The sequence below is a fragment of the Rhinatrema bivittatum genome, chromosome 4 (assembly GCF_901001135.1).
Source record: "Rhinatrema bivittatum chromosome 4, aRhiBiv1.1, whole genome shotgun sequence".
Lineage (NCBI taxonomy): Eukaryota > Metazoa > Chordata > Amphibia > Gymnophiona > Rhinatrematidae > Rhinatrema > Rhinatrema bivittatum.
In genome coordinates this window covers 83401141-83423965 of record NC_042618.1, presented here as the reverse complement: position 1 = coordinate 83423965, position 22825 = coordinate 83401141, and the positions used below count along the sequence as shown (strand labels likewise).

At 41.0% G+C, this 22825-nt stretch overlaps 1 protein-coding gene across 3 annotated transcripts in view; it reads right to left on the bottom strand.

The window, feature by feature from the left end:
• Positions 1–22825, bottom strand: part of NEK9 (NIMA related kinase 9) — a 210486-nt gene that overhangs the window by 111052 nt on the left and 76609 nt on the right. For all 3 annotated transcript variants that reach the window (XM_029598406.1, XM_029598407.1, XM_029598408.1), the window contains 3 exons: positions 16135–16199; positions 15645–15695; positions 13630–13822 (listed from right to left, as the gene is read on the bottom strand). In XM_029598406.1, the coding sequence (XP_029454266.1) occupies positions 13630–13822; positions 15645–15695; positions 16135–16199 (309 nt within the window). The remainder of the gene's footprint in view (positions 1–13629; positions 13823–15644; positions 15696–16134; positions 16200–22825) is intronic.

The window sequence follows — 22825 nt, the reverse complement described above, 5'->3', positions numbered from 1 at the left end:
TTCCACAGGCAGGACCCCAGAGGCAGGCAGAGCTCCAGAGTCTCAATGTATGGATGAGACGATGGTGCAAGGAAGAGGGATTCAGTTTTGTTAGGTACTGGGCAAACATTTGGGGAAGGGGGAGTCTTTTCCGAAGGGATGGCTCCACCTTAATCAGGGTGGAACCAAGCTGCTGGCGCTAACCTTTAATAAGGAGATAGAGCAGCTTTTAAACTAGAACAAAGGGGAAAGCCGACAGTCGCTCAGCAGCGCATGATTCGATGGGAGGCATCTTCAAAAGATACTAATGATGCATTAGAATTAGGGCATCCCGACAGTGAGGTTCCAATAATAAGAAAAGTAGTCCAAGTGCCTATAAGTAAAGAATCTCCTGAGCTAAAAGATTCCAAATTATCCCTGACAACTGAAAAGCAGAATGTTAATACAAACAAAAAAACGAACTTTGAAATGTTTGTATGCTAATGCCAGAAGTCTAAGAAGTAAGATGGGAGAGTTAGAATGTATAGCAGTGAATGATGACATAGACTTAATTGGCATCTCAGAGACATGGTGGAAGGAGGATAATCAATGGGACAGTGCTATCAGAGTACAAATTATATCGCAATGATAGAGAGGAGCATCTTGGTGACGGGGTAGTGCTTTATTTCTGGAATGTGATAGAATCCAACAGAATAAAGATCTTGCAAGAGACTAAATGCACAACTGAATCTTCATGGGTAGAAATGCCTTGTGAGTTGGGGAAGAGTATAGTGATAGGAGTGTACTACCATCCACTAGGCCAAAATGACAAGTCGAACAGTGAAAAGCTAAGAGAAATTAGGGAAGCTAACCAAATTGGTAGTGAAGTAATAATGGGAGATTTCAATTACCCCAGTACTGATTGGGTAAATGTAACATCAGGTCATGCTAGAGAGATAAACTTCCTGGATGGAATAAATTATAGTTTTATGGAGCAATTGGTTCAGGAACTGATGAGAGAGGGAGCATTTTTAGATTTAATTCTTAGTGAAGTGTAGAACTTGGTGAGAGAGGTAACGGTGGTGGGGCCTCTTGGCAATAGTGATCATAACATTATCACATTTGAATTAATGATTGGAAGGGGGACAGTAAGTAAATCCACAGCTCTAGCACTAAACTTTCAAAAGGAAGACTTTGAGAAAATGAGAAAAATAGAAAACAATTCAAAGATGCAGCTACAAAGATTAAGAGTGTACAACAGGCATGGACATTGTTTAAAAATACCATCTTAGAAGCACAGACCAGATATATTCCACACATTAAGAAAGGTGGAAGGAAGACCAAAAGATTTCCAGCATGCTTAAAAGGTGAGGTAAAAGAGGCTATTTTATCCTAAGATCTTCCTTCAAAAATTGGAAGAAGGATCCATCTAAAGAAAACAGGAAAAGGCATAAGCATTGGCAAGCTAAATGGAAAAATTAATAAGAGAAGCTAAGAGAGAATTTGAAAAGAATTTGGCCGCAGAGGCAAAATCTCAATCAAAACTTTTAAAAATATATCCGAAGCAGGAAGCCTGCAAGGGAGTTGTTTGGACCATTAGATGACCGAGGGGTTAAAGGGGCACTTAGAGAAGATAAGGCCATCACAGAAAGACTAAATGAATTATTTGCTTCCTTGTTTACTAATGAGGATGTTGGGAGATACAGATTCCAGAGAAGATTTTCAAGGGTGATGATTCAGATGAACTGAACTAAATCCCGGTGAACCTGGAAGATGTAGTAGGCCACAGTGACAAACTAAAGAGTAGCAAATCACCTGGACCAGATGATATACACCCCAGGGTTCTAAAAGAAATCAAAAATGAAATTTCAGACCTATTACAAGTAATGTGTACCTATCAGTAAAATCATCTATTGTACCTGAAGGCTGGAAGGTGACCAGTGTAACCCTGATATTTAAAAAGGGCTCCAGAAGTGACCCAGAAAACTATGGACAGGTGAGTCTGAGTTAAGTGCCAGAAAAAATCATGGAAACTATTATAAAGAATAAAATCACAGAACATATAGATAGACATGGTTTAATGGGGCATAGCCAGTATGGATTTATGGAGGGGAAGCCTTACCTCACAAATTTGCTACATTTTTTTCAAGGGGTTAATAACATATGGATAAAAGTGAACCAGTAGATGTGGTGTATTTAGATTTTCAGAAGGCGTTTGACAAAGTCCCTCATGAGAGGCTTCTAAGGAAACTAAAAAGTCATGGGATAGGAGGCAGTGTCCATTCGTGGATTACAAACTGGTTGAAAGACAGGAAACAGAGAGTAGGATTAAATGGTTAATTTTCTCAGTGGAAAAGGGTAAACAGTGGAGTGCCTCAGGGATCTGTACTTGGACCGGTGCTTTTCAATATATTTATAAATGATCTGGAAAGGAATACGATGAGTGAGGTAATCAAATTTGCAGATGATACAAAATTATTCAGATTAGTTAAGTCACAAGCGGATTGTGATAAATTGCAGGAGGACCTTGCAAGACTGGAAGATTGGGCATCCAAATGGCAGATGAAATTTAATGTGGATAAGTGCAAGGTGATGCATATAGGGAAAAATAATCCATGCTTTAGTTACACGATGTTAGGTTTCCTATTAAGAGCTACCACTCAGGAAAAAGATCTAGGTGTCATAGTGGATAATACATTGAAATTGTCAGAAAAACAAACAGAATGTTAGGAATTATTAGGAAGGGAATGGTGAATAAAATGGAAAATGTCATAATGCCTCAGTATCGCTCCATGGTGAGACCACACCTTGAGTACTTTGTACAATTCTGGTCACCGCATCTCAAAAAAGATATAGTTGCACTGGAGAAAGTGCAGAGAAGGGTGACCAAAATGATAAAGGGGATGGAACAGCTCCCCTATGAGGAAAGGCTGAAGAGGTTAGGGCTGTTCAGCTTGGAGAAGAGACGACTGAGGGGGGATATGATAGAGGTGTTTAAAATCATGATAGGTCTTGAATGAATAGATGTGAATCGGTTATTTACTCTTTCAAATAATAGTAGGACTAGGGGGCATTGCATGAAGTTAGCAAGTAGCACATTTAAAACTAATCGGAGAAAATTCTTTTTCACTCAACGCACAATTAAGCTCTGGAATTTGTTGCCAGAGGATGTGGTTAGTGCAGTTAGTATAGCTGTGTTTAAAAAAGGATTGGATAAATTCTTGGAGAAGTCCATTAACTCCTATTAATCAAGTTTACTTAGGGAATAGCCACTGTTATTAATTTATTTTATTTTTATTTATTTAAAAACTCTTCTATACCGTCGTTAAGTTAATTCACCATCACAACGGTTTACAGAAAGGCACAATAAAAAATAATATAATTGGTATAGATTACAAATTAAACATGTGCCAACATAGAACAGTAACATATTTTAATAATAGAGACTATGGGCCTCATTTTCTAAAGTATCACAGGCCTGCGATACTTTACAAAATTGCGCTAATGGGGGGCGGGGGGGTCGAAGCGGGGGGCGGCCTGCCCTAGCCGGCATCGATCGCACCGCCGTGGTGCGATCGCTGCCAGTTTCGCCCCTAATAGCGCCACCATAGAAGGTGTAGTTATTGGGCGCGGCCCTTACCTTTTCGCCATCTGTGGCATCTTCGCGGACTTGGCCCTGGTGATGCCCCGACTCCTCCTCTTCCGGGGCCGACTCCGCCCTGATTTAGGTAGCACAGGCGTGCGCTACCTTCGCAAGATATCGCAGGCTTGTGCTGTTAGCGCAAGCCTGCGATAGCCTTGGAAAATAAGGCCCTTTGTGTCGAATGAAGGTTAAATGTTGGTTAGGAAACTGTAAAGCGGTTAGGAAACTGTAGCATGGGATCTTCTTAGTGTTTGGGTAATTGCCAGGTTCTTGTGGCCTGGATTGGCCACTGTTGGAAACAGGATGCTGGGCTTGATGGACTCTTGGTCTGACCCAGTATGGCAATTTCTTATGTTCTTATGATACTTGCTAGGTATTTGTGCCTTGGATTGGCCACTGTCGGAAACAGGATACTGGGCTTGATGGACCCTTGGTCTGACCCAGTATGGCATATCTTATGTAAGAGCGGAGACACCTGTTGGAAGGAGTCACCTTTCTGATTACAATCCTTATGGACCTCAAAAATGTATTTTATTTTGAAGCTGCAAAATGTTTGAACCCCCAGCAAGCCTGGTGGGCCATGTTCTTCACTCGTTTTCAGTTCAGGTTGTTAAGGACGATGCGTTGTCCCGACATTTTTCATGTGAAGAGACTTCTAAACCTTGCAGTAAAGGCCCTATTATACCATCCTCCAGGATCATCACAAATGTGGTCAACAGCAAACTAATGGAGAAAATTAACCTGCAATCTTTGTTCTAGGAACCTCTTGTAGGGTCCATATTGGGCATACATTTGTTCCAGACACTTGCCGCCCATATGTTTTGAAATGAGGGTACGATTCCAAGTTCATAGTAAATCCAGGGATTAAGAAAACATTTGAATTGATTTCCACGATTTTTTGGTAGTCTTCTCTGCATAACGACTGTAGAACTTATGTTTTGGTCTGTCCAGTGTGTGCTAGATCTAAGGTCCCAAGTGCTAAACCATCAGGTGAACTGCACCCACTCCTAATTCCTTCTGTACCGTGGGTTCACCACTCTGCAAATTTCATCACAGACGTCTCAATTACCATGAAATGAACTGCCACATTGGTGGTAGTAGACCACTTTACCAAATGGTACACTTCAAGCTGTCTTTGGCCCCTCAAATGGCCATCATCTTTATTAGGGAAGTGGTCCATTTACATGGAATCCTATCCTCTATTGAATCGGATTGAGATTCCCAATTTATTGCCAGATTCTGGACAGCCTTTTGTAAAGGCCTGGGTATCAATTTGAAATTTTCGTCAGAATATCATTCCCAGACAAGTGGCCTTACCGAGAGGACCAGTTCCTTAGATGTTTCATCTCTACTCATTAGAATGAATTGTCCAGGTGGCTCCCTTGGACTTAGTTTGCTCACAACAATCATGTTAGAGAATCTACAGGGGTCTCTCTATTCTTCACAGTTTACAGTCGGCACCCTGTTTGTTTATCTCCGGCTACTGAAATTCCTGCAGCCGATGACTTGGTGCGACGTTTACAGAAAACTTAGATATAGGTGTGCAATAATCTAGAGAAAACCATGATCCAGCAGAAGAAATTCACTGACCAGCATCGTAGACATGAACCCCAGCTTCAGGTCGACAAAAAGGTCTGGATATCTAAAAAAGAATTTATATCTGAAGCTCACTTGTGATAAGCTTGGTCCTAACTACATAGAGCCATATGCCAACTTCCCAACACCATTAAGATATCATCTTCATTTCAGATCTTGGTTATTTAAACGAGCCAGATCTTGGTTATTTAAACGAGCCAATCCAGAATAGATCTTCTCCCATTCTGTCATCCCATGCGCCCCTACATGATGATTATACATTCCTTATGTTAAGGATCTCGTTGTTTTGTTAATCTATACTTCCACGCTGCACTCTGTTATCCCCCTCCCAGTTCCTATTCCCTGTTAACATGTATTTTCCAAGCCTAATTGTTCGAATGTAAACCGGTATGATGTCCCTTACTAATACCGGCATAAAAAAGTCTATAAATAAATAAATAAATAAATAAATAAAAGCTGGCCACACTAGATTCTTTCAATAGGCAAGGAATGCCTCCAGATTAGGTTCTGGTTGATGGCCAATCTGAATTTGAGGTTGAAGAGATTCTGTATTCTAGAGTGTACCATAATAAAGTACAGTACTTAGTCCACTGAAAGGGGTTGATGCATCGGAACTTCATGCACTGCGTCTCTTGAAGAAATTTCTTGCAAAGTAACACAAGGGGCCATCTGGAGGCTTGAAGGGAAAGAGTACTATAAGGATCTTTTGCTGGATTCTCCTATGAGCTGTTTTGGACTATCTAGACAGTACTTCTACTTAGTGCCCCTTGTTTCTCCCTGGTGGCCATTTTGTTTTCTGTACAGACCTGTATTTATACTGAGGCAGGTTCATCTGTCAGTTGCAGAGCTTGGTCCTACCTTCTGGTCCTTGTACTCTGACTCCATTCCCACATCTGGAAGACTACTTTGTCTTCAGATTCTAACATTCAGTACTCCTGATTATTCTCCCTGTTGGGTTCCTATTCCTCACACAGCTCCAGGCCTCTCATCCCAGGGTCTAACCCTGCTTCTCATGCCTTGCAAGTCACCAGTACCAGAGGGCACATCCTGAAGGAAAGATGGCTGGCCTAGGCAGTAGTCCCTCTATTGTCAGTGGCCTGGATTTGACTTCCCTGGCACTAGGCCACTCATTTCTGGGGCAAAACAAAGATGACCACCGTCACACTCCAGGGGTGATTTGGGAAATTATAGTCCAGCACCAAGCTTAATGTTGGTGCTGGACAAAAGAATAGATGCCATCTTAAAAATCACTGGCCCTATAGCAAGACAAAGCTTAATGAAGAAGAATCAACATGACTTTAACAAGGGAAAGTCTTGTCTTACCAATCTTTTAGAATGTTTTGAAGGTGTAAATGAACATGAAGATAAAGGTGAGTGGTTGATATAGTGTAAATCCATAGAAGACTTAACTAATTATAGAGTATGCTTAGCGCATTATAAAAAATTAATAGAGACAGCTAAAAGAGAATACTATGGGAAAAAGATCCACAGATTTTCTAATAATCACAAAGCTCTATTCAATACTGTAGATTAAGTTAACTTCTGATCGGAATCAGCCAACCTCAAATCTTGATGAATCTCGATGTAACAAAATCGCTTGTTTTTTTAAAGACAAAATTGAGAAGTTGTTAACCAATTTTGATAGCACTAAACAACAAACGATTACCCTAAATTCTAAGGATAATCAAAAATGGTCTGATTTTGATGAAATTTCCACACTGGAAACTGAACAATTGTTAAAATCATTAAACACAGCTAGTCACCTGCTTGATACTATTCGAGTCACGGAATTGAAATTGATTTCTGAGACTGGTATCCCAGCCATCACTGACATTATTAACATGTTTACCAAAGCCTACCAACTCACCCAATGATTCTAAATCACCATTCCCCTCCCATTGACACTATGCAAAAATATTTTTTGAACCAATGTAAGAAAAATAACAACAATTAACCGAAACATGTATAATCTATCCTACAAACTAAGTTCATAAAACATTAATAACTCTGTAAAATTATAATTCTTTGTTAACTATTTGAACGAACCTTTTTGAAAAACTCTGTTAAATTTCAAAACTTTGTAAACCGTTGTGATGGCAAAACCGAACGACAGTATATAAAACTCAACAAATAAATAAATAAATAAATGTCTTTAATGGAGGATGAGCTTCCAAATAACCTTATGGGGCAGTAGTTTGGCCCATTCTCAAGAAGAATAATCAGGATCCTACAATTTTGAACAATTATCGTCCCATCTCAAATCTTTCTTTTTTAGTAAAATTGACTGTAAAGGTAGTTTTTAAACAGCTTACATTTTATCTAGATTCTAATGATATTTTATATCCCTCCCAATTTGGTTTTAGACGGCATTTTAGCACAGAGATTGGAATAACAGGGACGGTTATTCTTATCAAATCTTTTTTTCAAAGTGCAAGTGAATAACATCTGTTCTAACAAAATTGATCTTACTACTGGAGTTCCGCAGGGTTCCTCACTTTCCGCATCCCTATTTAACATTTACAAGTTGCCGTTATGTCATCTGCTGTCGAGTCTTGGGTTGACCTATTTTTTATACGCAGATGACATTCAGATTTTGTTGCCAATAGAGGATTCAGTCGATAATGCTTACACGCTCATGTCAATATATTTAAAGGCCATCAAACAAGTACTAATGCAAATGAGACTGGTGTTGAACATTGAAAAAACTGAGATAATCTTTCTTGAAAGGAGAATTTCCCTTAAAAGCTCTAATCAAATAGTTTTGCAAGATGAAACTACTCTGAAACTAGCTGAAAATATTAGAGACTTGGGCGTGATCATTGACCCGGAATTCAATTTCAAGAAACACATTGCCATTAAAGTAAGAGACGGGTATGCAAAGTTGCTTGTGTTAAGAAGGCTGAAACCCTTATTGGATCAGAATGACTTCTGCACTTTTATTTGGTAGTCTGGACTACTGTAATTCACTCTTATTAAGTTTACCCACTTCCACCACTTGCCCATTGCAAGTTTTGCAGAATGTGGCTGCAAGAATTTTAACAGGTGTAAAGAAAACTGAACATATCACCCCTATATTAAGTAACCTACACTGGCTTCCAATTGAATACCGGGTGAAATTTAAATCAATCGGTATTTTGCATAAGTTGATTTATAGTGAACAGGTGGATTGGCTGAATGTGCCCCAAAGAAATGTGTGCTCTGCGAACAAAGGTTTACTGACTTTACCACCAGTGCAATCAGCCCACTTGAATCAGGTGAGAGATAGAGCTCTGTCTTTGGCAGGGCCCAAAATTTGGAATTTGTTACCTTCAGCAATTAGGCTAGAGTCCAACTATAAGCAGTTTAAGAGAGACCTTAAAACTTGGCTTTTTAGTGAGGCTTTCTCAAGTCAATCCTAAATGATCCTTGTTTTAATTTTCTGTCCCTGGCAGTTTGATGACGGTGTCCTTGTTTGAAAGTAGGGTGATGAACGTGTTAAATGTGTTGACTTGTTTTAACCATTACTTTTTGCTGAGGAGTTGTCAATAGTTTTAAGATCATATATGTTTTATATCTGATCTTAACTAATTGCTTTTAGATTAATTATATTGTACTCAGTAATTTTTATTTTTTATTATGAAATATTTTTAGGATTACTTAAGATGTATTTTTTAAGCTCAACTATGATATATTTTAGATTTATAATTGATGTATTTTAGGTAGTTATGATGTATTTTAGGTTTATCAATGATGTATTTGATAAAGCAGGATGTTTGATGTTTGTTGTGAACTGTTATGATGGGTCCTTAGTAACGGTATATAAAAACTAATAAATCTAAATCTAAAAATCTAAATTTGGATTTTCAGAAAGCATTTGACAAAGTCCCCAATGAGAGACCCCTCAGAAAATTACAAGGTCATGGGGTAGGAGGCAATATTATATTGTGGATTGGTAATTGGTTTAAAGGCCAGAAACAGAGAGTCGGATTAAATTAACAATTTTCCAAATGGAGACAGTGGGGTACCACAGAGATCAGTACTGGGACCTGTGCTATTTAACATATTTAAATATTTAACATCTTTTCTATACCGTCGTTAAATTATATACCATCACACCAGTTTACAAATAGGCACATATAGTAATGTTAAAATTGTATTGGGTAATACTATCTATCAAAGTGCCAGTAGAATTCCTGTTACATAGATTCAACAATAAAGAATATTTGATGAGTGTCATGAATCTTGTCCACTTATATGTGAAAGGTTTTACCTGTATATTTTATCTAAAATTAGCGGTGAGAAGTAAAATAACAAAATATGCACATATTTTAACTGCGTGCTGTGAGCTGATGTTCTGCTGCCTGCTTTATTTATTTTCCTATCCTCCATTCTCTTTGTAGAACGCTTGTTTGAAAAGCCAGGTTTTTAAACTTTTTTTAGAAAGTTTGAAATTTTTCTGCAATCTAATTTCAAGGGGCATGGTGTTCCATAATATTGGTCCTGCTAAGGATAGTGCCCGCTCTCTAACCTGGGTCAGTCTCACTGTCCTAACTAAAGGGATAGTTAGGAGGGCTTTGTTGACTGTGGGCTTTGTTGCTGTGTTCAGCCACTCCGCTTTTTCTTCATTAATTAGCTTGTGTATTGTGCATAGTGTTTTGTAATGTACCCTTTGTTCTCTGGGTAGCCAGTATAATGTGCTAGCGTTTCAGTGATGTGGTCGCTTTTCCTTTTGCCAGTAAGTATTCTTGCGGCAGAGTTTTGTAAAATTTGGAGTGGTCTTATCATTGTGTATAGTAATCCCAAATACAGTGTGTTGCAGTAGTCCGTACTAGCAAATATTATTGCTTGTAAAACTGTTTGAAAGTTTGTTGGTATTAATAATGGTTTTAGCCTCCTGAGGACCATACGTTTGGCGTAACCTTCTTTTACTTTCAGTGATACATGTTGTTTAAGGCTGAGTTCTGTGTCAATTATTACACCGAGGTTCCATACTTTCTCGGCTAGTTCTACTTTTTGATTATTTTTTAGCATAATTGGAGTTTGGATAATCTCAATGTTTTTTCGTACTAAATGTAGGAATTCAGTTTTTTCAATATTAATGACTAGCTCCATTTGGTTTAGTAGTTGTTTGATTATGTCTAAGTACATGTTAGCTAGGTTTAAAGTTTTTTCAATTGAGTCATCAATGGGTAGAATTAGTTGTATGTCATCAGTGTACATGTAATGTATGATTCCCAGGCCTGCCAGTAGGTGGCACAAAGGAAGTAGGTAAATGTTAAAGAATGTTGCGGACAGAGCTGATTCCTGTGGCACTCCTGTTTGTAGATTAATTTTCTCTGACATCACGTTTTTAATCTGTACTTGAAAAAATCTGTTATTTAGGTAAGATTTAAACCATGCAATGGTGTTGTTTTGTAGTCCTATTTCTACTAATCTCTGTAATAGCATCTCATGATTTACTGTGTCAAAAGGTGATGACAGGTACTGTGTCAAAAGCACGAGAATGTAGTGTTTTCCACTATCAAATCCTCTCAGAATATTGTCTGTCAGTGAGAGTAGTAGTGTTTCTGTGCTGTAATGCTTGCGAAATCCATGTTGTGAAGGATACAGTATGTTGTTATCCAAATGTTCTGCTAACTGTTTTTGTACAGTTTTTTCCATTAGTTTTGCAATTAAAGATAGATTTGATTCTGGTCTGTAGATGATCAGTATAAGAGGGTCACTGTTTTTTTTCTTTATAATTGGTTTGATAGTCGCTCCTTTAAGTATATTTGGCATTGAACCTTCTTCTAAGGATAAGTTTATGATCTTCATTAGTATTGGGGAAGCTATGTTAGCTAATTTTTTTATGTCCGTGGTAGGCAAGGTGTCAATTATATGTGGGGCAGGATCTAATTTTTTTTAGCATAGATTCCACTTCAAGATTTGATATTTCGTCAAATATAGACCATTGTGTAACGTCTCTTTTTTTCATTTTAATTTCTTGTTTTGTTGCGTTTGGGATTTTAGTTCTTAGTTTTGTAAGTTTGTCACTGCAAAATTGTGCTATTTCATTACACCTATTCTCTGGTAGGTTCTTGGGAGACTCTGTTTTATCGTTGGTGAGATCGTTAACTATGTTGAATAGTGCTCTTGGATTGTTTGCAAATTTTTCTATTTTTGTGCTGAAGTATTGTTTTTTTTGCATCCAGAATTACTTGTTTAAAGTAAGCTAAATGTTTTCTGTATTTAGTCAAGTTTTCTGTTGTTTTATATTTTTTCCATACTTTTTCTTTTTTTCTCATATTTCGTTTGATTTCTTTTATCTTTTCGTTATGCCAGGGATTTAATTGTTTATGTTCTTTAATGCGAATATATTTTGCGGGGTTTTTTTCATCTGCTATTTTATTGGTCGTTTCCAACCATGCTGTTAATGCTGAATCGCAATTCTTACAGTCAATATCCGTCAATTTTTCTTCTAATTTGTTTTTTAGTATTTCTGTGTTATAAGGGGGGTGATACTTAAATTCTGTTGGTTCTTTTTTTTTAATTTTCTTGTGGTTTTAGATATTTAATAGTTGATTGTATGAGAAAATGATCTGACCATGGAATTTGATTATAGTTTGTGTTTAATTGTTCTAAGAAGCTGTGATTGATAAATGTCAGATTGAGTGAGTGCCTTGCTTTGTGCGTGGGTTTATCTGTAATTAGTTTGAATCCTAATGCAGTCATTATGTCAAATAGTGTCTGGCATGTATTTGATAATGGGTCCATGTGAAGATTAAAATCCCCGAGCATGATGGTAGGTTTTGATGTATTTAGGTGCAGTGTAAGGAATTCGATTAGTGGGGAAATGTTTAGTTCAAGGAGGCTTGGCGGACAGTAAATAAGGCATATTTGTATATTGTCAGTTTCAAAGATTGCAATTTCGTGATTCCTTGGGGGTGTGGTTGGTAAAATGTTGCACTTACATTTTTTTCCAATGACTAGTAGTAGACCTCCCCCTCGTTTATTTGCTCTGGGGATTGAAAATACATCGTAATTTCTATGTGCTATTTGGTTTTTTAGAACTGTGTCTGATTTTTTTAACCAAGATTCCGTGATTGCAATGAAGCTTGGTTTAGTGTCATACAGTAGGTTTGTGATTACTGGGAATTTTTTTGTAATGGATTTTGCGTTCACCAGTAGGAATGTTATCATTAATACTTGGTTCATTTTTACATTGTTTGTATTCTTGGATCTTTTTATTTGAATAAGGTTATTTATGTTTGTGTTCTTTGTTTCGTCTGTAAAGTGTCGCTCTCTTGAATTCCTTATGAATTTATTCATAAATGATCTGGAAAAGGGAACAATGAGAGAGGTGATCAAATTTGAGGATAACACAAAATTATTCAAAAGTTGTTAAAACAGCAGTAGATTGTGAGGAACTGCAGAAGGACCTTGTGAGAACAGTAGACTGTGCAACTGAATGGCAGATGAAATTTAATGTGGAAAAGTGATGCATATAGGAAAAAAAATCCAACTACAGCTGCATGATGCTGGGTTCTATACTGGGAGTCATTACCTAAGAAAAGGACCTTGGAGTCCTTGTGGACAATACGTTGAAATCCTCGGCTCAGTGCATGGCAGTGATGAAAAAAGCAAACAGAATGTTAGGAATGATCTGAAAAGGAAGGGAGAATAAAACAGAGAATATCAAATCGCCTCTGTACTGAGCCACGGTGCGAGTGCACCTCGAGTATCCTGTGCAGTTCTGGTAGCCCCATGTCAAGAAAGACACAGCAAAACTAGAAAAGGTGCGAGGAAGGACGACAGAAATGATGAAGGGGATGGAACATCTCTCCTATGATGAGAGGCTACGCTGGCGAGGGCTCTTCAGCTTGCAAAAAGGAGAAAACAGAGAGGTCATGATAGAAATTATGAAATCATGAATGGGGTGGAAGGGATAAATAAAGGAGGGTTGTTTACTGTTTCTATTATACTAAAACAAGGAGACACTCCGTGAAAGTAAGAACCTGCAGATTTAACACAGATCGGAGAAAGTGCTTTATCACTCGGCGCACTAACAAGCGGGGGAATCTGCTGCCAGAGGACGTGAGCAAGGCGACAGCACAGCGCGGTTTAAAGAGGTTTGGCCAAGCTTCTGGAGGAAGAGTCCATCAGACATGATTATCCAGGTAGAGTAAGGAAAGCTCTTGCTATCTCTGGGCGTGGGTAAGAGGAACTGAATCTACTTTATGGGATCTGCCAGGAACCTGAGACCTGGACCGGCCACTGTCAGACACAGGATGCTGGGCTCGAGGGCCCTTGATCTGAGCCAGCATGGCAATTCTTCTGTTCTTATGATATTCCTCAATGGCACACAGGAATAGTACCCTGCGGCTGACCATAGGAGCCAATTCGGAGGAATAATCTATAACACACACTACCCCAATCCTGCCCTTCCCACAAACAGAGTTGCCTCTTACACTCACCACCCAGGTGTAAAGTTCCTTCTCCACTGTCACCACTGCGAAGTGGGTGCTTCCGGCACAGACCTGCTGAGCCCTGCAGCCCCCCTTAAACACATCCAGCTTCTGAGGGGTGGACTTTCCACCCCCCCAGACGTAGACCTCACTGCTGCGGGAAGTAACCACGGCTATGGGAGCTTCATTCACAGCGCTCGGCCTGCCAGGCACAAGTGAGGGAAACAGAGAAGCACACAGGAAACATTAAGGCACCCAATAACAATATAAACCCAGTCTTTCCTCAGTCTCCCTTCCCTACCCAGTGGAAAGCAAGACAAACATTCCCCCTCAAAAAACAGGCATGGGCTACAAACAACCACTCCCCACCCCTCCAAAAACAGATGTGGGCAGAGACTACCACCCTTACTCACCACACACCCACCCAAAGCCTGGCATAGGCAGAAGACGGGCTTCCCTCATTAAACCAGAAGTGGGATGAGATGACCTCCGCCCCTTCCTCCCAGAACCAGGCATGGGCAGATGACAACCTCACCCTCTCCCCCGAACATTATGTGTGGTCCAAGAACAACTTCTTCCACCCTTCCAAAACCAAGCATGGGCCAAGAACCATCCCCACCTCTGCCCAAACCAGACATGGGCAAATGACAACCTCACCCTCTCCCCCGAACATCATGTGTGGTCCAAGAACAAACTTCTTCCACCCTTCCAAAACCAAGCATGGGCCAAGAACCATCCCCACCTCTGCCCAAACCAGGCATGGGCAGACGACAACCTCACCCTCTCCCCGAACATCATGTGTGGTCCAAGAACAAACTTCTTCCACCCTTCCAAAACCAAGCATGGGCCAAGAACCATCCCCACCTCTGCCCAAACCAGGCATGGGCAGACGACAACCTCACCCTCTCCCCCGAACATCATGTGTGATCCAAGAACAAACTTCTTCCACCCTTCCAAAACCAAGCATGGGCCAAGAACCATCCCCACCTCTGCCCAAACCAGACATGGGCAGACGACAACCTCACCCTCTCCCCCGAACATCATGTGTGATCCAAGAACAAACTTCTTCCACCCTTCCAAAACCAAGCATGGGCCAAGAACCATCCCCACCTCTGCCCAAACCAGACATGGGCAGATGACAACCTCACCCTCTCCCCCGAACATCATGTGTGGTCCAAGAACAAACTTCTTCCACCCTTCCAAAACCAAGCATGGGCCAAGAACCATCCCCACCTCTGCCCAAACCAGACATGGGCAGATGACAACCTCACCCTCTCCCCCAAACATCATGTGTGGTCCAAGAACAAACTTCTTCCACCCTTCCAAAACCAAGCATGGGCCAAGAACCATCCCCACCTCTGCCCAAACCAGACATGGGCAGACGACAACCTCACCCTCTCCCCCAAACATCATGTGTGGTCCAAGAACAAACTTCTTCCACCCTTCCAAAACCAAGCATGGGCCAAGAACCATCCCCACCTCTGCCCAAACCAGACATGGGCAGATGACAACCTCACCCTCTCCCCCAAACATCATGTGTGGTCCAAGAACAAACTTCTTCCACCCTTCCAAAACCAAGCATGGGCCAAGAACCATCCCCACCTCTGCCCAAACCAGACATGGGCAGACGACAACCTCACCCTCTCCCCCGAACATCATGTGTGGTCCAAGAACAAACTTCTTCCACCCTTCCAAAACCAAGCATGGGCCAAGTACAATCTCCTTTCCTCCCTCTTCTCCCAAACCAGCAAGGGCCAAGACATCCTTTCCCTTCTCCAAACCAAGTATGGACCCAGGCAACCTCTTTCCCCTCCCCGTATCCTTCACCCTCAAACCAGGTCTGAGCCAAGACATCTTCCCTTCTCCAATTCAGGCACTGGTTGAGAAATGCTCTTCCACCATCCCCACTTAACCCGCTCCCAAGCCAGACATCGGTCAAGATATGCTCCTATATCCCCCAAATATAAGAGTCAAGGCCCATCTCTCTCCCCTTCTTGTTCTGAGCACGTGTAACAATAACTTACCGCGGTCTTTTGGAAGGCGCATTTAGTAACATCACTTTTTCCTCCATGTCCCTTAAAAATATCAAGCAAAAGTTCTTAAATATGATTCAACCAGAAATGCTGTCAAGATTCTACCCATAGCTGTATGAGATGTCTTGACAATACATCAGCAGAGAGATGTCCCTCCTGATGCAGCACGTGTCGGGGACATAGCTGTCTTTATAAATTACCTTTGTTTACTTCAATAAATTGGTGACTGGTTGAAACACTGTTTATGCATTATTTTAGCTGACTCTAAAAATCAGTTATACTTCTCTGCGACCTCACCTTTGTTGATTATTAAATATGAATGACAGCTAATTTTCTATATAGTCAGTATGTCTGCAATTCAGACTATTGCTCTTTCAATTGCAAATAGGAAATAGCCGTATGGCTCACATAGCCCCTTCCTTGGCTGAATCGGACCCTGAATATGGCTCGAGAAAGCATGAGAAAGACTGCAGAACACTACCTTCTGTGCCTACTGATAAGGGGTCGCTCCAGAATCTCCTCTGCAGTGGGCCTCTCATCTGGATCCTGCAACAAATGAGCACTAGGGTCAACAAAGGCCAGACAGAAAAGTCATTCCTCTATTACAGATGCTCAGTGCTGGATTCAGGGTTCTCAACAGCCAGCCATTACACATGGGTGATGTCATCCAACGGTGCCGAACGGACCCCGCTCTCAGAGCTCAGTCAAGACTGAGTCACTGCCTCATGAGCCCCTCAGTCTCTTCCAGAGTTTAAAGCTTTAGCGAGGCACTTGGCTCTCGAAAGAGGTGGGCAGAATGCAAACATGACTAGTTGATACTGCTGTCTACAAAGAACCCTGTTTACAGGTAGGCAAACTTGTTTTCTTCATCAACAAGCAGGCATGAATTAGCCATTACATGTGGGGAAACACTTGCTTAAGAGAATCCTGCCCCAGCAGGTGGAAAGTGGACTGTCTCCTCAGGATATGCTGTCCAAACATCACTGAAGTATGAAGGTATGCACAGATGACCAAGTAGCAGCTCTGCATATGCCAGAGAGGAGCCACTGAAGTCAGCGTGGCTCTTCACATGGTCTGTATTCTTCATGCCAGCAGCATATGACAGTGCACTATACAGTCTGCTAGCCAACTGAACAGAGTTTGGTAGGCAACTATTGGGATCAAAGGACACAAACAATTAAGGAGCTTGATGGTGAGGCTGAGCCTCTTTAGGTAATATGCTGGGACTCCCTTACAGTTCAAGAAGTAAAGAGCATGTTCTCCTCTGTGCACGGTCTTGGAAAAAAACGCAGAAAACACAATAGCTTGATCAATGTGGAATGTAGATGTCACTTTCAGAAGGAAATTGGGGTGCATTTGTATAACAACCTTACTGTGAAAAAAATGAAAGTATGATGAATATGAAACCAGAGTCTGCAGCTCACTTACTTTTCATGCCACAAGAAACAACCCTTTCCAGATGAAAAGCAAAATTCAACTTGGGAGGTTCAAAATGAGATTCATGAGTTGAGCTAGGACTGTATTAAGGTCCCATATTACTGGAGGTTCACTGAATGTCAAAATCTTTTCCTGAACTCGGATACCAAAAGAAGAAGAGCGATCAGAACTCCTCCCACCTGCTAGTGATGTGCCACAATCATTGTACCCTCTAAGCTGAGCATGTGAGTGATTGCTCGTACATTGCAGAACATCGCTCACAGCTTTTACATGGTTGCTCACATAAATTTTTCTTTGTGCTATATACAGAAATCCAACGCTAATATTGGCACTCAATACTTGTTGGTTTAAAAAAATTGGTGCTCACACGTAAAAAAAATTTGGACACACCTAGTCACTCCTTGGAGGGAACATCAGCCACAATGGCACTGAGATGAACTTTGACCAAAGAGATGCTGAGGCCTGAGGAACAATGGAGGAATAGATACTGAGAAAAGTCCCTTCAGCCACAGGAGAAGGGATCCAGGCTTCTGGCCCCACACCCTCTTCAACAAAAAACTATAGGAGGCAGCTGAGAAAAAGTAAAAAAAAAAAATCAGCATTCAAAAAGTACAAAGGAACTAAAAAATAGGAATACAGAGAAGAATATCTGGTATAAGCTGAAAGGTACGAGGAAAGAAATCAGGATTGTAAAAGCTCAAGTGGAAGAAAAGATTGCCAAAGAGGTAAAATATGGCGAAAGAACATTTTTCAGATATATCAGAGAAAGAAGGAAAACCAGAGGTAGTACTGTAAGATTGAAGGAAGACTAGGAACAAGAAATAGCCAAAACATTAAACAAATACTAAGACAGACATTGGAGAAGGACTGTTGTTGGCTAGTAAGAGTACAGATGAGAGTGGGGTTGATACAGAGAAGAGTGTTTGGGTGGAACTAAAAAAACTGAAAATGGTCAAGGCCAAGGGCAAATGAGATACATCCCAGAATATTTAGCAAGCTCCGAGAAGTGCTGACAGGGCCACTGAAGGACTTGTTCAATACATCCTTGCAGGCAACAGTAGTGCCATAGTACTGGAGAAGGGCAGTGGTAGTCCAGCTTCACAAAAATTGTAGCAGGGAGGAGGCTAAAAACTACAAGTCAGTTAGCCTTACCTCAGTGATAGGAAAATTAATGGAGAAACTGCTAAAGGAAAGGATAACAAACTATCTATAATCCAATGAGTTACAAGATCTAAGACAACATGGTTTTCCCAGAGGAAAGTACTGTCAAATGAATCCGATCGCTTCAATTGAATGGGTGACTACAAATTTGGATCAAGGAAGAGCACTTGATATGGTTTGCTTGGATATGGTCCCACACAGGAGGCTCATGAATAAGATGAGAAGCCTGGGAGAGAGTCCCAAGATGATGGAATGGATTACGACTGACAGATGTCAAACAGCGGTGATAAATGGAACCTATTCTGAAAAACAGAGTACCTCAAGGATTGCTTCCGTGACCAGTTCGGTTTAATATCCTTGTGGAAGGAAAAGAAGATAAAATTTGTCTTTATGCCAATGATACTGAAATCTGCCAAAGAATGGACACACCTGAAGGAGTAGAGAGAATAAGAAGTAACTTAGGAAAGTTCAAGAAGTGGTCAAAGGTTTGGCAACTGGGATTCAATGCCAAGGAGCACAGAATTATGCATTTGGGGTCATTTGGGGTACGACAATGCAAAGGAGTTGTATGTGATGGGGGTGAAAGACTGGGAGAGAGACCTCGGGGTGATAGTGTCCTGTGATCTGAAGGTAGTGAAGCAATGTGACAAGGTGCTGGCTAAGGCCAAAGGGATGTTGTATTGCATCAAGACGCACAACCAGCAGGAAAAAGGAGGTGAGGCCTCACCTGGATAGGGTTCATCTCAAAAAGGATAAGGATAAAATGGAAGTGGTCCAGAGAAGGGCAACCAAAAGAGTGTGGGGTCTGTACAAAAAAACATATGAGATGAAACTGAAGGGCCTTAATATGATTGCCCTGGAGGTGAGAAGGGCTAGGGGATATATGATACAGACTGAAAGGAATTAATGATGCACAAAAATCACATCTTTTTCAATGGAAAGGAAGTTGTAAAACTAACAGTCACAATATCAAATTCCAAGTGGAAAGACTCAGGAACAATGTCAAGAAATATTTCTTCATGGATACGGAGGTGGATGCATGGAATCCCAGAAGACATAGTGAAGACAAGAATGGTAATGGAATGCAAAACGCAGAGGATCCCTGATGGCTAAAGAATGTAAATGAAGAAATGGGATAACTTTTCTATTTCACCTAAAGTTTACATCTCTGCTTGGAGGTAGCCTGCATGGAGCGACAGTTACTATTACTCCCAGTTGGAGGTAACCTGCCCAGAGCAGCAGTTACTACTACCCTAAAAAGCTTGCTGGGCAGATGACTAGATGGACCATTTTAGTCTTTATCTGCTGTCATTTACTATGTTTCTATGATCATCAGATCACAGTGTGTGTGAGGGGGGGCTTAGCCAAAATCAATACATCCTCCACCTCCTTTGGAAGGCGAAAAGAAGAAACCACCATATGTTTAACAGACATGCCATGAAGGTCTGCGATGGCAAGGTCAGATGGCAGAATCTGCTATCCTCCTGAGCAACAAATGCCGGAAATATCCCCAATGGAATTGGAGACTGAATTAACAGATATGGATACTACACTTGTCGAGGTCAGCTGGTACCATAAGGATTACCCCTTGCCTTTTTTCCTGAAGGACCGAAGGACAGTTTTGATGATTATAAGAATCAATGGGTATACAGAATAGATGGACAATCCAATTTAGCAGAAAAGCATTGGGAGCTGACCTGTAATTTGCTTAGAACCTCTTTCTGTAACAATTGCAGACAAATTTTAATAAACTCAAATCTGTAGTTGCTTGGATGCATGCGGCAGAACTTCTTGATCTTCCTGTTGACTTTTGAAACGAACAAGTCAATCATAAGCTTTCCCTAGTGACTAGGAATGTATCTTTGATGGATACTAACGAAACAGGAGAGTTAAGGCATTCCAATAGAGAGGTTCCATTAAAAGCAAACATAGTCCATGTGCCTATATGTAAAAAATCACTGAAGCTAATGATTTCTGAAATATCCCTAACAACTGAAAAGCAGGTTGTTAATACAAACAAAAACCACACTTTGAAATGTCTGTATGCCAATGCCAGAAGTCTAAGAAGTAAGATGGGAGAGTTAGACTGTACAGCAGCAAATGATGAGATTGACATAATTGGCATCACAGAAACTTGGTGAAAGGAGGATAACCAATAGAACAGTGCTATATCAGGGTACAAATTATATCACAATGACAGAGAGGATCAACTTGGGGGGGGGGGGGGTGTGGCACTTTATGTCCGGGAGGGTATAGAGTCCAACAGGATAAAGATCATACAAGAGAGTAAATGCTCAGTAGAATCTATATGGGTAGAAATCCCATGTGTGTTGGGTAAGAGTATAGTGATAGGAGTATACTACGGTCCACCTGGACAAAATGGTCAGACAGATGATGAAATGCTAAGAGAAATCAGGGAAGCAAACCAATTTGGCAGTGCAATAATAATGGGACAATTCAATTACCCCAATATTGACTGGGTAAATGTAACATCAGGACATGCTAGAGATATAAAGTTCCTGGATGTAATAAATGATTGCTTCATGGAGCAATTGGTTCAGGAACCAACAAGAGAGGGAGCTATTTTAGATTTAATTCTTAGTGGAACGCAGGATTTAGTGAGAAATGTAACGATGGTGGCCATTTGTCAATAGTGATCATAACATGATCAAATTTAAACTAATAACTGAAAGGGGGGCAATAAGTAAATCTGCAGCTCTAACACTAAACTTTCAAAAGGGAAACTTTGATAAAATGAGGAAAATAGAAAAAAGCTAAAAGGTGCAGCTGCAAAGGTTAAAAGTGTTCAACAGGTGTGGACATTGTTTAAAAATACAATCCTAGAGGCGCAGTCCATATGTATTCCACGCATTAGGACTTAAGGAGGCAATTACATTTTTCACTAGCTCCGATAACTGATCTTCCACTGATTGAGGAACCCTCTGAGCTGGAGCTGGAGAGACATCTTCTTCAGAAACCCAGATCGACTGATCCTTGCTTGGGACTGCTGGTAAAGGAAAAGAGGAACCCTGTGTCACAGCAGTATCCACTGCCACTGAGGCTCTCTGCACCAACTGAATCAATTTCCATTGACGAGCACCCCACTTCACAGACAGCACAGGTTGTTATCGTTGAACTCTTGGATGTATGCGCTGCCGTGCTCCACTCTAACACCACGGACAGCACAGTGATATGCCATGCCAAATGTATTAATTGTACCTTAGAATGCAAGCTCCGTGCCAAGGATACAGATGGCAACCTGGTCAGCCTTAGTTAGGTTCAAATAAAAGAAATAACTCGGTGCCATGGGAATTCTCTGTGCCACAAACACAGATGGCACCTGTGTCAATGAGGCTAAGCCCTGCCTCTGCATCAAGGAGGCCCCCACCCTGATGGCACTGATCTCTTCTTTGGGGGGATAGCCCCAGAGGAGGTCCACTGTGCCATTTTGGTGCTCTATTTGGCAACTCCACCAGCACCAGACTTCTGAACCAGAATCAACCCCTGACCTGAGGAGAATCCGTAGGCCAATGCCATGGGGTAGGGAGCCTTCCCTTACTTGCAGGATTGAGAGAGAAACACTTCCCACCTTGATTTATTGTACCAGGAATCTGATGAATCCCAAGCCCTGCACTGAGGCTTGGGATTCATATCTGCCAGCAATTTGCTTAGGGACTTCATCTTCCAGGTGTGGTACTGCTGCAGCCTGGGGAACATTTGACTACAGCTGTAGCAGTTTCAGGAATCACGGTTCAGGCCCAAATAGTGATAGAAGATGGAGGGCGTGTCTGTAATGGGCATCCAGCATCCACAGATGCAGGACTTAAAATTGCTTACTGTGAATATTTTGGCCTTGGGCTTCTCCATGCTCTTCACCATCTACTTCTGTTTAAGGGGCTGCCAAGGCAGCAGCAGAAACATTTTAAAACAACAAGGCAGAGAGGAGCACTAGGCCCCCAAAAAACAGAAAAATTCTAAGAGAGAATAGCACATATCCAAGCAGTAGCTCAGACAAAGAGAGACTGAGGGGATCATGAGGCAGCGTGTGCATGCGCAATTCCCGCACATGCTCAGTAAAGTCTTACTGAGCTCTGAGAACTGATCTATGTCAGCACCATCAGGCACTGTCACCCACAGATGATGGCTAATTCATGCTGCTGTCAACGGAGAACTAATCTCTCTGTTCACACAGAGAAGATTAAGAACAGTGCATCACCCTCCTTGGTTCAGATGACTCTTGTCCATGATAAAATTGCTATTTATTGCAGAACTGAAAATTTAGACAACACTGTGAGACATCTGAATTTGCATGTTTTGAATGTTCCTAAGTTTCCACTGTTTGCTCCAGTGGATCTTTTTAAGACTTATCCATGTAGGATTTTAAAAATGCCTCAAGAAGCAATGCCCCCTTATTGGCAAGGCTTTTTCCTTCTTTCTGGCAGGAGGAGAGAGGCTGCAGGGTGTGATCTCTCTGGATTATAAAAAATAGAAAATGTGGTCTTACCTGCTAATTTTCGTTCCTGGATTTTTCTCCCCTAAAAGCAGATGGAGACAGAGAAGCAAAGCTTTACTGA